We start from the raw sequence: 22,423 nt of genomic DNA on the forward strand, positions 1-22,423 counted from the left end.
ATGTTTATGGTGGAAGATCACAGGGCAGCAGCCTGGAGGCCCCAGCCACCCCCACTTGAGACCTCTCCCTTCTCCCTTGCTCATCTGCCTTTGTTCTCGCCTCTTTTTTCTTCCACAGAGTGACTATAATGAATCTTCTCAGTAAAACTTGCTGTGGATTTCCAATAGTTATATGTCAAGGCCAAACACAAGTCAGTGCTGTAAAAAGGGGCCAATAAATTAAAATCCTGCCAGACTCACAATCAGCAGGATGCGTTTCAGCCATTTCCTTCTAATCCATTAACGAAAATGGAGTGATCAGAAAATTAGGTAGTGCTGGATGTTTTCTGAGTACTAATGACTATGACTTAACAGAAATAAATGCAGTATAAACTAGTGAGGAATAGTGGGAGCTTTTAAGTACCTAGCAAACAAGATTAAAACATATTGGGAGAGAGCCATCATTCCTCAGCCCGAGCTGTGCCGGCGCATGTGTTATTTTCCCATAATTGCCAGGACTCACACGCCTGGGTACAGCGTGCTCCCGCAGCAGGGAGCCCTCGGCTGCCCCTCAGCCCCTCTCACCCTGCTGCTGAAGGCTCAGCCCTGACCCAGGCGTGCTGCAGGGGCTGGCACCAGCGCTGTGGGGGCAGCGGGGGGCAGACAGGGGACCCTGAGCCCTCCCCGAGGTGCAGCCAGCGGTGCAAGGCGAGCCCAGTGCTCACATCAGCAGCTACTGGAAAGGGACTGGAAGGGTTTCAACCTCCAGCAGAAGGAAATGCCACAACGCTGTCAGGTCTGTGCAGCAAGTTTAATTGATCCAGAATGAGTAAAAAAGTATTTAAAACTCTAGAAAATCGTTTGTACAAAGTTCAGTGCACAGTAAAAAATACTTTAAAAATATTCTGCAGTCAAATATGCAAACTTTAAGTTAAAAAAAGTATCAAACACCTGAAATATATAATGCTTAATGAAAATAAAGACATTCTTCTGCAGTTGTGACACGCAGTAGCAAAAACATTCATCCCCCCCTTTTGAGGAGGGCAGCCAGGACTACCACCGGCGCTCACCATAAGGCAAGTGAGACCTCACGGCTCACCCGTGGGGAGGTGAGAACCAAGGAGTGTGGGATCCTCGCCTGAACAGGGCTGGGCTCACTGAGGAGTCCAGCACACGGCCCATTTGCAGACAATGCAGCTGGTGAGGATCCAGAACCGGAGGAGGCACGGATGAGACGGATCTGTGCAGCAGATGCCATGGAAGTTGCTGCAGTAGCGCCCTGCCCGGCCTCACTGGTACACAACCTTCACACAGAAGGTTTCCTCGTTCTTGTCTTCGTGGTCGTTGATGTGGATCAGGATCTCCTCCTCACCTGTGCTCTGGCTCGGGGCAAACCGCAAGCCGATGGTGTACACCTCCCCGCCGGCAACCTGCAGGACAGCACAGGGGAGAAGGGAGGGCAGCCTGAGCACTGCCTCCTCGATGTGCCCGTCCCCACCACATCAGCAGAACCACACAAACACCACGCAGCCAGCCCCAGCCCTCAGGGCTGGCCCAAGCAGGCCCCCTCCCCTTCTGCAGAGCTGTGCCCCTTCCTCTGCCTCCTCCACCAGCGAGCCCTGCGGCTGCCCCGGCACAGGAGGGGACTTTTTCCAGGGGTTTCACAGGAGGGGATGCAGCAGGTGGGTACCTCGAAGGAGTCCTCCTTGAACTGCAGCAGGTCGGGGCGGCTGGTGCCCAGGAAGTACACCCTCCGCGTGGGGTAGGGGTTGGTGTAGGTGATGCGCTTGTTGGAGCCCTTCCCGCCGCCCGCGGGGAGCGTTATCTCAAACGCCTGCAGGAGCACACAACAGGACACGCAGAGGGGTCAGCGCCACGAACCACAAGAGAAGATCCAAGCAGGATCTCAGGAGCAGAACACAAAGAATCACTTCTCCTGATTTTGGTTCTTGGAGCGTGAAACAAAGCAGGACGTAGGCGCGGGGTCCTGGAACACTTTGCCAGGCTCCCGCAGGAGCTACCCAGCACCCAGGCCAGGCTGCTTTGTTCATGGAGGGACAGAGCTGGGGCTGCCCAGCCTAGGTGGGCACAGCAGGGCCACAGCCAGCATCACCCTGCTCCAAGGACATCTGCAGCAGCACCTGGACAGAGCTGCCAACACGAGGACCCCGGCGGGACACACTGCCCTGCGTCCTCTCATCCTCTCCCCTTCTCCATGTAACATTTGATCTCCACCATCAGGAGGAAATGGAACAAGCTCCGAGTGAAAGCATCCTCTTCGAGTTGCAGTTTGCATCACCACATGTGCCGAAATAATTATGAGACTGAGTGACAAAGGGCCAGGGGAGCAGCTGCAACTGGCCAACTAATTCTCCAACTAATTAATTTATTTCCACAGGGATAGCCATAGTGTTAATACTGATAACATGACAGAGCACAGGGAGAGGGGCTGGCACTCATCAGGGGCAGCACAGCATCAGTTTAAATGCTGATCTTAACTTCCCCCAGTACAGAGTGTTCCAGGAAAACATTTTTTAAATGAACACATTAACTAGGAAATCTAATTTTCTATCTTTGAGCAAAGTCCTAAGCCAGCACAGTGCTAATAGAAAGCAGCATGCTGTAACTTTAATTTCACAACTGGGTATACTTCAGAGTTGACATTCCTCAGCATGGAATTACCTTCAAAACAGTCTGACAGATATTTTATGATGGTCTTCAGTGAGATTATTCAAGCACTGGAGGGCTAAACGTGTGCTCCAGTGCCTTAGTGAAATGGGGAGATAGAAATAGTAACAGGAAGAATGGGTAGAGTTCATACAGAAAAGGAAATCCTCCTCATCACAGTCACTCCTCTGGCTCTACCAGAGGTCAGTGCTTCTTGCCTGGGTTCAGAAATACCACGTTCTTGCAATTCTGGCAGGTAAAGACAAGTGCTCCAGAGTTACTCTGCAATACTGCTTTAGGAGTAACTCAGAAGACAGTTAATCTCTAATCTGTCAGTAATTCTTAAAGAAAAAAATGGCTTTATGATCCTTGCCCATGACAGATCAAAATAATGGAAGTGTCTGCAAGAAGACCAAGCACTCATCCAGAGATCAATAACAGCACAGGACTGCTTCCCAGCACCTGGCATACGCCCTTTCTTACACAAGAAGGAAGAAACAGAGGCCAGGCTGACAAGTACCAAAAAAATAGTTGTAAATAAAGTAATAAGGTACAGACAGCCCCAGATGACTGGCAGGATGGAGACCTCCAGTCCAGCTGGGCTCACTGCAATAGTTGCCATACCTTAGAAATGAGAGGCTGCCTGCAGGAGACGCAGACCAGCCAGGAGGACACCAGCTGGTGGTACTCCACGTCCACCAGGTTGAGGTAGATGAACCTGCTGCCAGCCCTCCGAGGCCTCACACCGACATACAGGTCCAGGACACCATTTGGGGGCAGAACAAACACTCCTTCGGGATCCACCTGCACAAAACAAACACCAGCAGCAGCAGAGTTCAGTGGCCAAGCATCTGTTTGGGCTGGCAGCAGCCCTCTGTCTGTCACTCACAAGAGGAATGATCAGAAGGTCCCACCAGCACCTCAGACCTCAGGTTCAGAATGCTCTGTGTCATAAAAAATAAAATAGAGGATGCCCTAGATGAGAGGAGATGGCATCAGGGCTGCTTTGCTCACAGCTATCTCCAGCATCCTTGGAAACCCCCTGGCTGAGAGGTAGCAGAGGAATAAATTAAGACAAACTTGGATGCAGATCATCACAGGAACATTTTAGAAAAACAGGCTGTCATCCCTTGGCAAGCAACAACTGGGAGCAGATCTGCACCTCCCTAACATCCAGTTGGGAATACAAATTAGATCTGATTACACTTTTAAAAAGCGCACCTCTGACACAAATGTTTAATCCCACCTACACTAATAAACTGGGACTGGCTGCGTTACAGTCTCTGTGCCAACACCAACCTGCACTTCGCTCGTTCAGATGGGTGTTAAGTGACTGTTCCAGCAGCTGGACCTTCTCTCACCCTCACGGCTTGCTTTGGGATGTTGCTGCAGGACCAAACGTGCTGCCGTCAGCATGGCCAGCGGGCAGTGCCAGCACGACACGGGGCACAGGCAGTCCCCGACCTCGGGGATTGTTTTTCCTGCATGTTATGTACCAGGACGTTTCTGATGCATTCCTCCCTTTGAAAAGGAGGAAGTGAAAGCCTGCCAAGGGTCCTGGGGTTATACTCATCCTTTTATAGCCAGTCTTTGTAAAAATCCTACCACTGCTTAAAAAACTTTTCTGCGAGAGCTATCCATACAGTATGCATTAGCAAACTGCCTGGCTTGCTCAGAGGGAAGGACAGGCTGTGCTCATTGCTGGAGCTTCCTGCCTGAGACAGCAAAAAGACTGACATATTAAAGCAAGTGACACTTCTTATGCTAGTAGCAGATTTCTAAATCATGAAAGAAGAAGAGAAATGCTTATGGTGAATAAACTCCCTCCCAGCTCTACAGGGTCATTCCTTTTTTCAGACTTCAGGAGTCGAGATAGTTTCTTTTGTTTATGGGACAGTAATGGAGTTTTTGTTCCTTTTATTATTCACATTTTCAATTATAACTAAATGAATTCTAAAGAAATTACTACTCTTTAGATAGTCTCAATTAATGCAGATGATTTGCCCTCTGGGGCTTTGTACCAATGATCCTACACATGACGGCTTTAATCAAAAGGTAATTATCACCAATACTCTCTGGCAGGAAATTGTTCATATTTCCAGACGGGATGCATCTCATTTCCGAGAGGTTATTTCACCGGGACTCTCAGCCAAGTCCACACAGCCCCTCAGAGCCGTGCGGGATTTCACAGCCCCTCAGCCCCAACAAGACACCTTGCCCCCACGGCACGGCGCCCAGGGCAGCAGCCGGGTTACCTTCAGCTCGTGGGGATGCGAGGAGAACGCCTTCACCTTGCGGAGTGCCCGTGTGCCACGCAGAGGCAGGGCGAGGCGGGCGAGCTGCCCGGCAGTGCAGCTGACATCCAGGCGCTGCAGGGAGTGCAGGTAGAACTGCCAGATGCGCAGCGGTGTGGCCAGCCAGGCGTCCCTGCAGCGGCGACACCAGACCAGGGCTCAGAGGTGGGGGCAACAAAACAACGGGACTGAACACAAAAGGGTTCTGCAAGGACAAGTGTCGTTACCCCCAGGCCAGCACCCAACTCTGGGCAAGCGTCTTCAGAAGAATTTTGGTCTTAACCCGTTCCTAAAGCTAGTGCAACGCTAATGTTTAATGCAGAGAATGAATTAGCTCGCACACAAGTGGTCTAGCCGTGGGAGACAGCTTGTTTAGAGAAAAAGATTAAAACCATAAACAGCAAACAAGTATTTTGGGATGCCTCCTGCCCAGCTGTCTGCTGGTCAGGGGAGCAAGTTGGGCTTGGGAACCAGTGGGCAAGAAAACCTCTGCACAAACACCCCTCCTGCTCCGCCAAGTGCTCTGGGTTTCCTTCTGCCTTTTTGGGTTTATACTTACGTATAAATAGCAACAAAGAATTTTTTGATCTGCGGGCTTGGTCCTCCAGCTACTTTTAAGAAGACGTCCTGTGGTTCCCCGGGACCCTGCATGCAGAAATCAGAGCATCGTTAGAATAGTTAACCTGGAGATCAAACCAGCTAATGAGGACTCCAGGGTTTCCTTTCCATTAATGGAAAAAAAAAAAAAAAACACTACCAACCCACTTACAAAAGCAGATGCTTTCAGGATCTAGTTAAAACCTATGTTATTAAGTTATTATCCAGCTTGGTTGAGCTCTTCCAGTATTTTTAATTACAAAAGAGGATACAAATGACTATTGCATTCCAGGTCTGCACCTGTAATCAAATTTTGGCAAATTTTCCCCAAGTTTTCTAACAAGCCATAATCCAATTACTACACAAACATATCCCTGCACCAGCAATTAGCAACTACCCTCCATTACCATCTGCATTTATACGCGCACATTTATTTTTTCATTTCTACCTCAACCAGCAGAGAAGAAAGCCCTGCAAACTCCAAACCTTTGCTAGAAACTGCAAAACAAAAGCAGCGCTTGGGAGAAACAGCGTGAGTTCTGGGTCAAGAACTTCTAGGGCTTGAGCCAAAGAATAATGAAGGAAGGAAGAGGAAAATGTGGCCCAGTGCTGGACAGCAGCTTTGCTGCCCACACACAGACACGCTGCTAGTGCACCTCGTGGCTGCCAGCAGGCGTGGATGCTCCCAGGTAAAGGGGAAAATGTCTAGCTAGCACCTTGACAGAAGGCTGCTTTTCACCAGCGTTTTGAATTGTTTAGTATTTCCTCAAAAGGACAAGCTAGTACAGGCTGCTGCGTGATGTGATAAGGTACAACATTAGGCTTCAGCTGCAAAAACAATGCAGCTCATTTTAATTGGGAATAAAGGGCAATTCCAGCTTAATCACTGCCAGTATTTCATTACTATAGACTGATAAATCGAAACGCTGCCATGGGTGCAAGGCATTTCTCTGCTGATTAAAACAACAAACCACGGCAGAAGGATACAGAAGACAAACTGATGTCTAAGTGTAACTCATACCATATTTTTGGTTTCACAAATTATGTTAGGGTCACTGCAGCGAACATACATCTCCGGCTCCCCACCCGGCATCCCTGCCGGAGCTCCTGCGAAGGAGAAAGACACAGATGAAACAATATTTAGCATTTTCTCTGTTTATGTTTTACTCTACTCTATCACGCAGCTGTAAACTAGAATCCCTTATGTTAGGCTACCAGAGAACTACCGGGTCGCGCTGGTTCAACAAAGCATAAATCAACAGAAGCAGATGGATAAAAACCAAGCAGGGGAGCCCACGGCCACAAAACAAAATCACAAAAGGCCTTGAAGACATAAGGAAGCAGAGAAGCTGTCTCTGATGGTGGAAATCTGCTCTTGGATGCCACCCGCACTTCCAGAAAGGCCTCCTGGTAACACAGCCCTCCATATTAATGACAGCTCACTAATTGGGTTAATTCTCTCCTCCCACAAAGGCTCCAAGCCCGGTCCCCCCCGTAGGACAGGCGTCACCTGGCAGCGTGTGCCAGGGCGGCAGCCGGATGGTCTTCTTCAGGAAGGTGAGCTCGGGGTGGTAGAACCTGAAGGTCTGATCCACCACGTGGGGACGGGGTTCCACCTTCACCCGCAGCAGCGCGATGGGCTTCCCCCCGCTGACGCGGAAAGCGACCTGCCGAGGGAGAAGCAGCTCAGCAGCAGGCAAGGAAACACCTCCGAGGGCTCAGCACCAAACCTCCGCAGCTCCCCACACCCCAAACTTCCCCTGCTTCCCACCTGGATGTGCTTCGTCTGCAGGGCCCCAGGCTGCCAGGAGGTGGTGGCTGCATCGTCCCCGGCGCTCAGCCCCGCCGGCCCCTGCAGGACACAGGGCAGTTTGGATGAAGCCCCACTACACGTAACCAATATTTCCTTGGCAATTCTACCACGTGGCCAGAACAGGCCTGCACTAGGTAAGAAAATAAAGCAGAGGGGAATGATTGAGGATACAATTCTCTGCTTCCTACTGGAAACAGCACAAAATGGGGGTAAAAGCAGCAGGCTGGCACGATGGTTAGCCCTGCAGAGAGGAGGAGGGAGCCTCCCTTCGCTCTGCTCTCTGGACACGCAGTGGTTTTGAGCTCAGCACAGCCCCCAGCATACCGGCACCACTGCGACAGCCGGCTCTGCCGAGAACGTCTGGTATCTGAACGGGATGTGGACGGTCTCCTTGGGACGCAGGTAGACCTGGGGCCTAAGGTCATCACGAAGGTGGAACATGTCCTCCTCCAGCGGTGTAGCCGCCTTCGTCAGCTCCTTGAAGTGCCGCCACTCCCTCGGGTCCAGTATGACACTGGAGGAGCGAGAGGCAGAGCTGTTGGTGAGAGCTGGATGGGGTGGGTACCACCCCCTCATCCCTCTGCTCCATAAGTGTGGCAGGAGAGGAATCTGCACCAAACTGGGGAGGGCCCCCAGCTTGAGAAGAGGCCCCCAGCCAGCAGGGACAGATCCCAGCTCAAGTACAGTGAGTACACGCAGGGGGATGGCTTTTGTCCCCTACCTGAGCTCGGGGTGGTCAACCTCGATTGTCACCGTGTGCTGGACACTGTAGGGGTTCTTCAGAGCAAACTCGAAGAACTCAGCCGTCCCCAGCACGGCATAGACAGTGTGCGTGGCGGTGATGGCCTGGCTCAGCATCTGGGTGATGCTCTCACTCTTGGTGCGCTCCCGGTAGGCATCGATCACCTGCAGGTCCCGCAAGTGCTGCAGGCGCTGCTCGTGCCGGCCCTGCGGGGAGGAAGGGGACAGTGAGCCCGGAGCCACCACGGACTCTGCAGGGCACCCCACAGCCCCTGCCCTCACCGCGCGCTGGGGTGTGCTCCCACTGGCCTCCTCCTGCTGCCGCACCAGTGCCATGCGCCGAAGTTTGCGCCGCCGAACGTCTGCAGCCTCGTGGGGGGCACGTGGGGAGCCCGGGCTGGCCTCTGGCCGGCGGCGACAGAGCGTGGCCGCCAGCTCGCCATCCACCTCGGCCAGCCTGCGTGCCCGCGACACCCTTGGACCTGCAGGGAGGGCGCTTGGGTCACCGTGTGGCACTGGGGGGGTGAAGTGTCCCCGTGCTGCACCCACCAGCCCAGCACGGGCTGTGCCACCCCAGCAGGACTCACCGCTGCGGGCGTGCAGGGAGAGCAAGCTGCCACCCTGCAGGCTGCCGACGCTGTCCAGAGAGGGCACCAGGCGGGCACGCGATGGCGATGGGCGCCTTGGGATCCTTGGGGTCTCCTCACAGGGGTGGCCTGCCACAGACAGACAGCAGGGTGAGCCCTGTCCCGAGTGCAACACCTCCACATGGACTTGCTCCATGCCCAGCCACCTGCAGCAGGGCTTTCCTTGCACAAGGCGATGTTGAAGCCTGCCCTGTCCCCACGAGCATCCCCCCCAGGTCATCGCTATTGCCAAAGAAAGCTCACAGCAAGCTCAGGCCAATGTGGAAAGAAAGCAGTCAGCACAGACTTCTTTTTCCTTATATCGTCATAAATTTCTTAAATTGTCATAAAATCCACTAGAAAATGTTATCCCCACTGCAGATCTCTGTAGACAATTTACAAAAAAGGCAGAAGCAAATATCTTGTTGCTTACAATGCTCTCTGCATTTTATGATGATCCCTCTGGAATCCTATTGCTATTGCACTCCATATATCTTTCTGTAAGTGACAGAGCCGCTTCCTACTAGAAAGCAATGGGGACATCGTGACTGATTTACCGCTGACCTCCGTACCCAGCCCCGATTTCAATCTGTATTTTGTGAAGTTTCAGCAGAAGTACCTGAGTTTTTGCAGCCCCAGCAGGTGGCCAGAAGGCACAGCACTGACCTGTGTGACAGGGCTCAGAGCACCAATTGCAATTATTCTGCATTCCTGTTCTGCAACGGATTCTGATTTCAAAGTGACATTGCCACCTGAAATATGCTCAGCGCAAGAGAGGCACCTCAGCTGAAGGCTTCAATGAGAAACACTGTTCCTTGGCCAAATGCTGCTTCTCCAAACAGCTCAATCAACACCACTGCATTCACAAAACAGCTCTGCCTTAGCCCAAGTTTTATAAATAACTCTCAGAAACCTACTAACATTGTTCTGAATTTGAAAATAAATTTGGAAAAAAAAGGGGGGAGGGGAGCAGAGAAATCAAAGGACAGCTTTTGTCCTGGAACAGTGTGGTTTTGTTCTCCCTTTTTTTTTGCCAGGTTTGAGTTAAACCTCTCTTCGGGTTGTGGATCTCAGATTCTCCTTCCCAGGAGCTTATCGTCCTTTTGCAGGCAAAGTATGAAAATGACAATTTAAGATATCTTATAATGGAGCTAATCTTTCTTCTGAAGATAAGAGTTTAAAACCTGGAGTCACTGCACATTTATAGGACGGTGAATTAAATATAAAAAAAGTACCCAGTACATTCTGGGAAGAATAATGTCCTTACAAGCTCGGTTTTCTGACGGGGACAGCTTCACACGTGCTGCCTGCTCCTCCGTGCTATTTGCTAGCACCCATCTGTGCATCACCATTTCCATCCCATCGGCCTGAGAGCTGCCTTGCCCTGGGTCAGACAGCCAGGAGCATCACAGCACCTGCACCACTGAGCATCCCCTGAGCCCACACGGAGGGATGGGGCTGTGGCTCCGTGGCTCCGAGCTGCCTCCAGCACCAAGTCAGAGCTCTACCAGGGCACATCCAGATTTTGCCTTCTCCAGTCACAGGCAAAATCTGGGAGAAAAAAAAACAAAGGGAGGCCCACAGCCAGACTTTGAGCCAAATGCCTGCTGCTTCGCACTGCCAGAGCTGCACCACGTCGAGGTTCTAAGATCACGGGGTCAGAAGCAGCTTAAAGACCACCAAGAGGTGACCTCCACCCGAAATCCCCCAGCTGCAGGTCTGCAGCTGCTCCATCCCCGAGCTGCCTGCTCATGCACAGAGACCCCTGCACATTACCACCGGCAGCACCAGAGACCAAAGCAAAAGCCACCACGGTGGCTTCTAGCTCAATTCTGCTACCGACTGCTGGACTTCAAAACCAGTACAGAGCCACATGCTCCAGCGAGGCATCACAATCTGTCAGCACAGCCAGGACAGGGCTCGGAGGGATGCCAGGCAGTGCTCTTACCCACGTTGGCCAGGCAGAGGTGGAGGTGACCCCTCACTGCCACACGGACATCCACGGGCCGCATTGCTCCATGCCACAGTGCATCCCTGCCTGCTGTCACTGCATCCTGCTCGTACTCCGTGGTTGCCACCTCCAGCTCGTGGAGGGTCCTGACGGCCGGCCGGCCCTGGCGCAGCAGGGGCTGGGGAAGAAAAAAGCAAGGACAGGGCAGCACCCACCCCCGTGGCCCCCAGCCAGAGCACGGACAGATGCTGCCTTGCTCCCAGGTCTGCTGGAAGCCCTGGCACAAGGGGCCCCTCTCCTGCTCACAGCAGTGGATGCTTTCCCTCCACAGGCTGCCACAGGTGGAACTGTTCCATTGCAGCTGCTCCCCGAAGGATAACAGCTAGGCATTAGGGTAACTAGTTACTAGGGCAACTCAGATCTGAGAGATTAAAAGATCTGGATAAAGATGTTTCTGCATTTCCTAGGTCTGCTTTAATTTTTTTATCCAGTAAGCCCTAGCATACTGCAGAAGTTCCAGGGAAGAAAGTTAATGCTTCGCCATCGCTTTCAAGGATAAGATGACAAATCCTGTGATTACAGGCTTGTCAGATTGACATCAGTCTCAGTTAAACAGAGTGGCTGATAAAAACTTGATTACTAAAGACTCCAGGGTAATCTAACAGCATCTCTACACAGGACAGAAAAAGTCAGGCTTTTCCTTAAAAATCTTGCATTCTAAGCAGGAATTCTCCTTCACTGTTAGCAGTCATTAAGGCTCAACAAAAAAAAAAAAAGAAAAAAAGGCTCCATACCTTCAATTTAACTGCAGCAGACCCAACAAGAAGCAAAGAGTCTCCATCCCAGACGTCAATCTGAAGGCTGTGGTCAGCCAGGTAGCGCACAAACCAGCGCTGTTCCCCAGGCTTCAGGAACGCAGGATCCACCATGTACTTCAGCTGCAGCCCCGGAGCTCCTGCAAGAAATGGATCACGGTGATAAAAAATAAATCCAGGAGGGCTGTGTCTGCATGAGCCAGGACTAGGGAGCCCTGCCTGCTCACAAGCTCACTGTCACGGGGAGCAGGGAAATCCGGGAGCCTCATGCCTCGAGCAACAGAAACAGGACCCACATCACCCAGCCTCAGCACTCAGACCCCTCCTCTCCCGTGCAGTGCACTTTCAACTTAATAAACCCATCAGTCAAATTAGTAACCAGGTTCACCCTCGGAATGACCCCCTGCACAGAAATGCTCAGTCTGTACAGCCCTCTCTCATTACCATTAATAACTCCAGATGGAGAAGGAGCTTTATCAACTGAAACTGCTCGGTGTCCCTTGGGACCAGAATTTAATGAGACACAAAAAGAAAGAAGAGAAAGCATTCTGCTCCGAGAATCAGATTAGATTATGCCAGGCACTTCGTTTTAATGTGTTGCATATCTTTTTAAATGCACTTAACTACAGCTGGAGTCAGCAGTCTAGATGTCTGAATCATGTCACCAATACTTATTGATGTTTTACTTCACGGTTTGACATTTCGAACATTTTTAATTATGTGCCACATAAACTAATAGAGGTTTGCTACTAAAGCAGATATCAGTCCATTCCCTTGGCCTGGAGGCAAGCCTAAATCTGATTGACAAAAATGCCACTTGAACCAGTAAATGTTTAAACCTCCCAGGTGGCTATTCCTTGCACAGTAACGTAACACAGCCCATGCACACACAAGTTTACTGATGAACACTGCGAAGGACCGTGTGAAACAGCACTAAGACTTCAGGACTGATGTACTTTCAAGCCCTTGAGCAAGGCTTAATGAACGATGAGAATTCAGTGCTTTGTAATCATGCATAGGCCTTTAAACCAGGCACGTCATCTCCTGACACGAGCATCACATGCCTCTGGGAAGCTTACATGTGCCCAGCTCAGCTCTGAATCTGTGCATGGAGTGCATGAAAACCCTCATTACCTTGTGCCCACTATCTTGTGCCCAAATACACTGCCTTTTAACTACACGAGCAACCCTTTCACCTCAACAGCGCAATCTTCCTCCTGCTCCTCCTTCCACCCTCTCACACGCCTCCTGTTCAGTCCTGAAGAGGAAAGGCCACGTGAGGATGCTAGAACACATCAGGACCAGACCTCACCAGTGCGTGGAGTGCCATCTTTGTTGATCTGGACAAAGAGCTGAGGCTGTGCGGCTGCCCTGGCTACCTTCTCGCTGTCCATGTCAACCAGCTGCAGACGTGGTGTGGTGACCGGTGGGAAATGGTAGAACTGGAAGGTGAGGAACAAGGTCCTGGGCCACGTCCCTTCCACTCCATCCTGAGGAGCCCTTGAGCAAGAGAAGAGTGGGTTTGGTTGGACCGTTAACGCAGCGCTTCCTCCTGATCATAAGCTTCTCGTGCATTTGTCACCCACCAAGAAGGAGAACAAGGGAAGATCAGTATTATCAAAAGTATTTGGACTTCTTTGAAGACAGCAGGCATATGGTTTGCCTTTGCTTTCCAAAAGCTTCATAATTCCAGCTGTCTTCTACCATATGCTGTGATGGAAGAGCCAAGCACAAGTAGCATTTTACCTTTGCACAGCGCGCTGCCATCTATAGAAGAGCTGCGAGCAGCGCCTTGGCAAGATAAAGCCACCCTCACAGAAAGCCTTTCCAAACTCGGCTTCTCAATGTAATATGCATTTAAGCAGAAATCCTGCATTAACTGGTTTTGTGTCACGCTGTGGCTAATGTATACAACAAAAAAAAATCAGAATGTTTGAAGAGTGCCTTAAAAGAACAATAATGTCATTTTAAAGCACTCCAGGGCTTTGCTTCCATGGCAGGCATTGGGAGAAGCAGCACATTGACAAGGGCTTCTCCTGCTCAAGCCTGAAAGCAGCTTGTGGACAATTTTGGGAAGGGATTCTCTCCTGAAAGGCACCTCAAATCCACCCGCAGACCACACCACAAAGGCTCGGCATCTTACCTACTGAAAGCAAGGAACTGCAGGATTATTTCATTGCTCTGCAGAGCATCAGCTTCCTCCAGCTGAGGACTGAAGCTCGTGAAGTCCAGGGGCTCTGCAATCTCCACAGGCTCCTTGTTGCAGTCCAGGATTTCTGGAAAGCCAGAGGCATGCAGGAGCGCCAGGGAGGCACGGGAGAGCACGGTGCTGGAACTGGCAGAGAAACAGGGCTGAGTTCTGCGGTCATGATGCCCCAACCCAGGCTTCTCCCTCAGCACGCTCAGCACAGTGCAGTGCCCAGAGAGGCTGCTCAGCCCCACCACAGCATCACCCCCCAGCACCACCAGAACCCCACCTGCCTGCCGGCAGCCCCACGGCCGCAATGGGTGGCTGGGTGGGCGTGAAGGGCAGCTCCCGCAGCTGCTCGCTGCCGGAGGGGTCCGGGGATCCGGGGTGCAGGTCAGCCTCCAGGTGCGTGATCCCAGCCACGTGCCAGGGCACGGCAGGCTCGGAACGAGCTGTGCCGGGGGCTCTGAGTGTGCGGGTGTCCCGTGGTGTCCCGCGGGGCCGTGGCACCGGGGCGCTGCTGCTCCGCGGCGAGGCCGAGAGCTCAGAGAGAGACAACTGGAAAAGAAAAAGGATACTGTGAACACGCTGGCACCATCCAGGGAAAACACACCACGACGCTGCATGAAGTCTCCACGGGCTAGGTGGGCCAGAAGGCACTTATTTTCAAGCAGCCCGTGCAGTTCAAATGCTGTTTGCTTTGAGATTTGGCTCAGCAGCATCTCCGCTCCGCTGAGAAGCGGCACAGCTTGGCTGCCTGTGGGTTCACACCTCTGCTTTCTGCTTCAGCTGCTGTGCTCTGCTTTCTCTCGCAAAGGGAGGAATAAGAAAATGCAGTAGAAAGATCAAAGAGTTCAATGCGGTCCTATGAAGCATTTCATTTCATCAAAAATATTTGTGGGCACTGATGCCTGCATTGAGATACAAAAACCAGAGGTTTCAGTATTTATAGCTCATCTTAAATCCTGATAGCTCTCCATGAAGAAATCATTGTCAGACCGTACCGTGGACAATACTGCCCAGCAAATCTGGCTTGTCAAAAACCAGACCAGCCCTTAAAAAGGTATTTGGGGTGTGACTGGGGAGTGAAAACAGCTCAGAAAATTCTGCCCAGCAAATGATATGCAGAAATTGTTTTGTTCCCTCTGTGAAAGTGGATTTTAGCTGCATTTTTGGTGCTTCTTTGCCCTGGCAGCCCTGAAAATGAGCAGTTAATGGGACTTTGAGCGTGATCTCAGCAATTGGACCACATTACGTGATGTGGAAGTGCCACTGGTTGCTGCCCGTGCCCACACAGCTCAGCAACGCAGCCACACAGGCAAGGCACACACCCAGCAGGGCTCACACAGCAAGGCTTTAGGGGAAGAAAATCTCCCCAAAACAAAATGCCAAGGTAACAAGCTTTGTTAGCATTACCAGTTAGAAATTATTTGAAAAAAAAAAAAAAAAAAAAAAAAAAAAAAAAAAAAAAACAGAAAACAGAAAACTAGGAGTACGTATTTTAAAATTCCCCTGCTCCAGCACCTTGTGCAGAGGTGGTTTGCACAGCTCGGAGGAGCCACCCTGGGGGTTGTACCCCTGGGCTCCCCACCCCACAACGTGTCCCACCTTCTGGTCACAGCCCCCAGGGCAGCACTTACTTACCCCTGGTCCCCGCGGGGAGGTCGCCGGGCGCAGCAGGGAGGGCGAACCTGCGGAGAGGCACAAGGAGATGAAGCCATCACCCCCAGCCCGAGCCTGCTGCACCCGCATCCAGCCCTGCCCTCGCCACAGTCTATTTTTCAGAGATGGAACCAGCTCAGCAAGGTGGCCTGCTGCCTCTCAGCCCCCTGCTTGACTTATTTTTCCAATGAGAGCGCTACCTGGGGCGGGAACATGTAGCACATCTCCAGATTCATCGGTTATTTTGCTGGGAATTAGGCTAAATCTGCCAGGGAGAGTTTTCCTGCTGTAAAACGCAGCTCCTCCATCTCTAGACAGTGCTGCAGTTTCCCTTAAAGCCATGTGGCACTGGCTAAGTGGATTGCTTAATGAGACGTGAAAGTTTTTAGGATACTTAAGGTTTTCATAGCTCCTCCATTATTTCTTGTCACTACTTTCATCTGTTCGTACATTCATGCCCTGAAACAGTATGAGTTTTACTGTGTTTATATTTGGCTGGTCTGCTCGCTTGCTGGCACGGCTGAACTCGCTGTTCCAGTAAGCAGCAAATCCTTTACAGCAGACAAGGAACACAGATGTTTTCTGGCGATGCTGGGACTTTATTTTGCTTTCTCGACCGCATATATTCCAGCTCTTTCATTCTGACTATTGTCCAACGGAAATTGCCCTGTTTCCCTTCTGTCAAAAATAATGTTTTCCCTCAATTACAATGACTTTAGCTGTTGTTAAAGCAACTGTGCGCAGAAGTACGAGGGGCACTGGAGCTGTCAGTACAGCAGAAGGTTTTCCAGCCCATCTGTTCGACCACAGACTTAGCCCCACGCACTGTTAAGCTGCTTGCACCCTGTCCTGTAAATGCTACAGGACAAACCTCCTGCTCCATCCCATCCCAGGGGAAAAAAACACGTATAGAAGCTGCCAGGCCCTGTCAAAAATGGGTGTCCTGGCCTCCTGGGGAGCTGCTGGGCTCACTGCACGGCTCCAGGACCAGTGCTGGGGGCTGCTGGCAGCACCGCTCATCCCAGCGGCTGTCACGAGAAAGGAGGTGGCCTCACAGGTCTCCTTAAGTGTAGCTGTGAACTTAAAAACTGCTGTGAGTGTCCTAAATGGGTAAAAGCAAGCACCAGCTCTGATCACAGCAATCTACCCGTCCCAGGAGCTGCCGAGCACCTAAACAGTGCTGCTGCCGAATTAACCTGCAGAGCAGAGGCAACCAGCAGAGGGGAGTAAAGGAGCAGTGGCCGTGGGGTCACAACTCCCACGCCAAACCTTACAAATGCACCTCTGGGCATGCTGCAGGACAAAGGGCTGCGTGCCAGCTGCATGCCCAGGGTCCTTGTCAGAGCACACAGCCACCAGCTTCCATCCAACATCTCTGCCCCTTGACCACATAACCAGCCTCCAAAGCCATTTCCTTTTGGTGGGGAAACCAGGATCAAGAATGGTTCCTTGAAAATGCAGCCACTGCCAGAGGGGAGCTGGGGCCATCCCCAGAGAAGGGGGTGTGCGTTCAGGATGCCCCAAGCATGCTGCTCATGTGTCCAGGCAGCCCAGCATCTCCAGCCCCATGCATGGGCACAGAGGGTCACTGTCAGACCACATTCTGCCAGGCTTCTCTTTTCACCACGCTGCAGTTCACTGAATTGACTGATACCAGCTGAAATGCATTCAAGAGAGATCTTTCAAGCAACATCAGGGAAAGAACAGCCTCAGAGCAATGTCGATGGCAGCCTAATCCAGCGTATCCCGGCGAACTCCAACACCAGGAGCTAAACCTCTTAATTTTACCCTCGAAGATTTCTGCTTTAAAACCCGTTAAACTAGCAGAGACAGCCCCAGAGGCAGCAAGCCTGAAGCTGGATGTGGGTCAGGGACTTCCCGCGGCAAACCCATGGTGCCACTGCCATCTCGTGGAGGCGACGCAGCTCCGGAGCCGAGTGCGGGACCGACCACGCAGCTCCCACTCCAACTGCATCCCTGACCCGCAGCCAGAGTGCTCCACCCTGTCTGGCAGCTGCAGCCTTGCTAGGCTCACCGAGGAGCCCTGCGAGCTCATGAAATATTCAGAGGGAACCCCCAAGTCATTTGACACAGCCTGGCTGCTTGAGCAGGCAAGCACACGGTTAAAACTGGCACTTGTCTGTACAGCACAACATTTACTAACAGATGACTTTTCTGGCAGTCCCTCAAGCACAAACGGTCCTATAGACTGCAGTAACAACACCCCATTAATAAGGTAATAAACTCACATATTGATGTTTAAACAGGCAGTTAAGTTGAGAGCAATCTGGTTTGCACATCCATAGATAAATTGAAAAAGATTAAAAACAAGGGAGCTGAGAGGCTTTCCGTGGAAGAGGAGCATCCTCCTCAGCAGAGTGCACAGGGGAACATCAAATTGCTCCAGAATGGACAAAGAAGAAAACTTGTACAGACCTACTTTGATCCCAGTCCTACGTTGTGTGTGTGGGGGGGAAAACACAGATTAAAACAGACCTATGGGTTTCTTCCCACTGATCAGGAAAGGGGAGAGCTGAGAGAAACAAAGCAGCGTGAACCGGAGCGGGTCTCCAAGAGCACTGGGTACTGACCAAACTCCATTCCCAAAGCAAAGGAAAATTTTCTTTCTATCTCCAAGAGACATAGATCGGTGCTGAGAACCCCACCATCTGGCACTCCCGTACTATATATATGCACACACACACAGAGCCTGGTTTTTCCCAGCTCAACACTGGCACAGAACCCCTCGCGTTAGAGGTGTGTGCTGATTAAACGTGTGTTGCTGTCACGCTCTAGGAACTGCAGCTCAACGAGATTATTTATTACTCAGCCTATAATTGACATCTCTTCTGTCCTCAACCATCTGGAGGGATTATGATTTCAAAGAGATAAGTAACAGTGTTGGCAGGGAGCAACGCATTGCTGGTGAGGCTGCGAGGCCCTTCCAGGAGTTTTTGGTGGTTCAGCGCCGAAGCCCAAATGTTGTCAGAGAGAACAAAAATGGGGGCGGTTTGGTGGCATGCTGCAAATTAGTGCAATTCCTGCACATGGCCCTGTTCCAACATCACAGGTAAACTTTAGAAGGTAAAAAGGAGAAGTGAGAACTGAAACCCAACCAATGTAAACTCCATTCACTACAGTAATTCATAAACTAGCTCACTGGGAGTCACGTGAAGTTTGTTTTTTCTCTTGATCAGATACCAGTGCTACACTCTATATTTTAAATGTCACCAACATGGAGAACACTCACTCAGAGATGGTGTAGGAGGCTTCTCTGACTCTTTCCTGGCTTTACTTGACGTATCTGTTGAAGTTGCAAGATTTTCTTCTGAATCGGTGGAAACATGGAATTGGACAGTACCAGAGGCAACTTGCTTCACCTGAAAATTTGAAGTTAAATACTTTTAGAGAAGGCGTGCTGTGTACATACTCACTCCTACCTCTGAAAGCAGACCCCATTCCCTCCCCCTGCTAACAGAAAAGCCACAGTGCAAGGTGCAGGCACATCCAGCAGTTTGTGAGCTCCCCGGACACCCGTGCCCTTGCAGAAGCACACCGACATCTGCAAACTGCCTGCAGCCACTCCAGGTATCAGATTCCTCTGAGTGAAGAGCATGCACACAGAGCCACCAGCTACTTAAAAGCACACTGCAGCACAGACACAGGTGCTGCTCCTTTCCCCCATACATGAATAACCCAATCTTCAACAGAGCAAGCTGTGTAGGCACCCATCTGTCTGTGGCAGAGAGCAATCAGGGCAGTTTAACACTAACAGAGTTCTGGATGCATCTCTGTGACTCTCCCCTGCATGGTCTCAACCTGAGCAGTAACTCGCTTTTACTGATAAGCCATAAACACGTTGGAGCAAGGCCTTCCTCTTTTCATTTGCGTGTACATCGCCCAGAATAAAACAGTTCAATTCACAGAGGCCTCCCAGAAGCGTCACAGTAAATAAGTGTGCTGACCAGCTCCGCCGCGTGCTCACAGCCTCTAAAATGCTTGACACCGAGCGCAGCATATACAAGTATTCATGTGCACGGGCAAGGGGCAGAGGGCTGTTATCTTCCTTTTCACATGACTCTATTCACTCAGACTTGCAAAAAGCTTCCCCATCACCCAGGCACTTGGAAAGGTTCTAGTAATGGACAGCCCATCTGGGAAAGCCACTGGGGTGTTGAAGGGCATTTGGGGTGCAGAGGAAGAGGCAGCGGCGTCCCTTACCTCCCCGGAGCAGCATCCCTTACCTCCTCGGAGCTCTCGCTGTCAGCAGGGGCCCTGAAGACCAAGGCCTGGCCAGGGCTACGGCGGGCACCACCACGCAGGGGCAGCACCACCGGGGAGGAATCGGTGCCCAGGAAGGGGCTCCAGAGCGCCCACCGCACCGCGTGCATGTCGGCCGCCGGGCCCAGGGCACTGCCAGCCTCAGCCTGCAGGACACACGGGGACACGGGTCAAAAACAGGCAGGAACAGGACCTTTCTAAACAGCTTCACCCCTTCAAGGTTAAGCAGAACTGTGGCCAGAGCTGCACGCAGGTCTGAATCCTGCTTCCTCGCTGTAATTATTGCGCCGTTCCTCCTCCTCCTTGAGTACCTTTTGTTTTTGTCTGCTCTTTCCCAGCTTAACAAGCATATCACTGAAACGATTCCCTTCCCTGCACGCTACGCTTGCAGAATGCTAGGCAATCACACTCGAGGTAATTGTACCTTATCCCTTTACAAAATTACACAAAGGACTATACCTCTATATTATGGATCAGCAAAACAATAAAATGCTTTTCAAAAATACTAGAGCTTTTTCGTCCTCTGTATATATTTAGCCCATGTAGGCTGGGATAAATAAAGACAACGCCACCCCTCCTTTTCTGCAGCAAGTCTTTTCCTTGGCCACTGTCTGCCTCCAGATGAACATTTTCAGCCCAGCAAGATAAACACAAGAGCTAGCAGCCTTGACTAGGAATTTATCACCAGCACTGCCATAACAACCAGGACAACGCTCCACGAGATGGGAACTTGGCCCTGTGCAGCAGGTAAGCAGGTCTCCACAACAAGGACACGGCACCCATTATGCTGTGGCCCTCTCCCATCAATTGCTGCACTAAATGATGGATTTTTGACCATTTGCTCCTCAAAGCCAGGAAACCCATGCAAGGCAGAGGCCACAGGCTCCCACTTACCCCAACGCCTCAGCAGCCTCCCCTGAAACCGAGAGAAATGGACAGAAAGGCACCAAACCGAACTTGCAGCTCTCCACCTGAAGTCCCTCCCGCAGCTCCCTGCCGGCTGCTAATTATGGCACTGCAATCAGCTCAGGGATTAAGCACACACAAGAAGGGCAGAGGGAGCAGGGGCGGATGCATGCCCAGGGCCAGCAGCCCCATGGCTGTGAGCACCACGGGCCCACGGCACAGCCAAGCACCTGGATCCCTGTCTCTGCAGGTCCTCAGGTTCCAGCTTTTTAAGCGAGGTGAATTCAACACCTGATTCCCGATGGCACAGCTCCTCTCTGCTTCTCCTCCCCCAGTCAATACAAATCCCTTTATCCTGGCACACACACGTGCCACTTTTCGAAATATCCATTTTCCCCAGTTTTGTTCTGGACAGCCCTAACGAGACAAGACATTTACTGCATTACCAACGACCCTCTCCCTGCCATCTTAGCAGGACAATTAGGGACTCATAACGAATCAATTGCTATCGATTCAGCCACGTGGCTGCGAGAGCGCTCTGGAGGAGCGCTGGGGAGGTGCACCCGCAGCCCTGCTCACCAAGGGACAGGGACATGCCTCACCAGGAGCTCCCTGCTGGCCCAGCGACCTCCTGTCCCTGCAGCCAGACCATCCCCGTCCCATCTGAGCTGCTGCTCACTAAGCCACCGAAGGGCAGCATCCATCTGCGTGGAGTCGCGTGGCACAGCCTGGCTGTCAGCACCTCCACTGAATGATATAGCTAAAAAACCTACAAATCATCAGTAAATTCACACTAGCGGGCATGATCTCGGCAAGCGCAGTTAGTACAGAGATTTATCATCATTTTAAGATCCTGAAAACATCAGATTTCAGCTCCCAGAAAAAAAAACTCAGCACTTGAGAGGAAAAAGAGCATGAGGGGTTAATCTCTTTTCAGCATAAATGCTAAATTCTAAAGAAAAGTCTCTTTTTAAATTAAAAAAGCTGAAATTTTCCAAATTGGTTTGCCAGAACACTCCAGGACTGCTGCAGGCTAAATTTCTCCATATACATATACACAGTGGAAAAATTTAACAACATATAATTAAAATGATTTAATAAGCCCATTTGCAACACATTACACATAGTGCTGCAGAAAGCACTCTGACATTTTGATGGGAGATATTTGCCTCTCTTCCCACAGAGCGAGGCAGTTCTTTCGATACCCTTCACGAGCAACAAAAGGAGCTATTGTTTGATCCTGGAAGACACTGTGCCACCAGGAACAATTTTCCCCCCCTACCTCAAAGTTTTCCACTGTTTCAAACACAGAAGTGGATATTTAAGTTTGATGGCAGCAGAGATCCCCAGCAGTCATTAGAACTAATGGAAAGAGGCACACTTGTAAGAAAGCCTGATGAGGCTCCAACGCTGCTGGCCTGCAGGGGTGCAGCAGAAGGGCTGCCTGGAGGCATTTCGGTGCCAGGAGGAGCTGCACCAAGGCAGAGCCCTGGTCCTTCAGCAAGCCCAGTACAGCTGGCCAAGGCTGGGCTCATCCTAAAAGGTGCTGAGAGACCAACAAAACACAGCTACTCACATTTCCAACCGAGAAGGCCAAGGATGCACTGAATAATTACACAGAGAAAAGCAGTGCCTAGCTAGCACTCATATTTCCAGCAGTTTTACCAAGATGAATAAATCTGCTGTTGGAAATATTTCCTTACTGGGAGTGCTTTCTCTTCTCCCTGATGTTCCTCACCTGCAGATCTGTGATACTAGCCAACAAGAATTGGTAAAAGCCAAATGACTGGGTTTCCCCCTAGAGCATTTAATGGGTGAGCAGAGCGGGCCACAGCAAAGAGGGACAGTGGGGAAAAGCAAAGGGAAGCGAAGAAGCAATTCACCCAGCACTAAGATCCTGCGA

The 22,423-nt window shown here is 51.2% G+C and overlaps 1 protein-coding gene across 1 annotated transcript in view; it reads right to left on the bottom strand.

Moving 5' to 3' along the window:
• Positions 1–777: 777 nt before the first annotated feature.
• NPHP4 (nephrocystin 4) overlaps positions 778–22,423 on the bottom strand; it is a 31,798-nt gene continuing 10,152 nt past the window's right edge. Inside the window, exons 10-29 of the mRNA XM_082777209.1 lie at positions 19,578–19,760; positions 18,584–18,713; positions 15,316–15,362; positions 13,961–14,229; positions 13,627–13,818; positions 12,796–12,983; positions 11,463–11,623; positions 10,666–10,846; positions 8,679–8,807; positions 8,374–8,573; positions 8,072–8,298; positions 7,675–7,864; positions 7,309–7,389; positions 7,048–7,204; positions 6,559–6,644; positions 5,500–5,585; positions 4,902–5,073; positions 3,271–3,450; positions 1,670–1,813; positions 778–1,409 (exon numbers count right to left, since the gene is read on the bottom strand). Coding sequence (XP_082633335.1) covers positions 1,269–1,409; positions 1,670–1,813; positions 3,271–3,450; positions 4,902–5,073; positions 5,500–5,585; positions 6,559–6,644; positions 7,048–7,204; positions 7,309–7,389; positions 7,675–7,864; positions 8,072–8,298; positions 8,374–8,573; positions 8,679–8,807; positions 10,666–10,846; positions 11,463–11,623; positions 12,796–12,983; positions 13,627–13,818; positions 13,961–14,229; positions 15,316–15,362; positions 18,584–18,713; positions 19,578–19,760 — 3,144 coding nt within the window. The 3' untranslated portion in view covers positions 778–1,268. The remainder of the gene's footprint in view (positions 1,410–1,669; positions 1,814–3,270; positions 3,451–4,901; positions 5,074–5,499; positions 5,586–6,558; positions 6,645–7,047; positions 7,205–7,308; positions 7,390–7,674; positions 7,865–8,071; positions 8,299–8,373; positions 8,574–8,678; positions 8,808–10,665; positions 10,847–11,462; positions 11,624–12,795; positions 12,984–13,626; positions 13,819–13,960; positions 14,230–15,315; positions 15,363–18,583; positions 18,714–19,577; positions 19,761–22,423) is intronic.

The sequence above is a fragment of the Aythya marila genome, assembly GCF_965140915.1.
Source record: "Aythya marila genome assembly, chromosome: 21".
In the NCBI taxonomy this organism is placed as follows: domain Eukaryota; kingdom Metazoa; phylum Chordata; class Aves; order Anseriformes; family Anatidae; genus Aythya; species Aythya marila.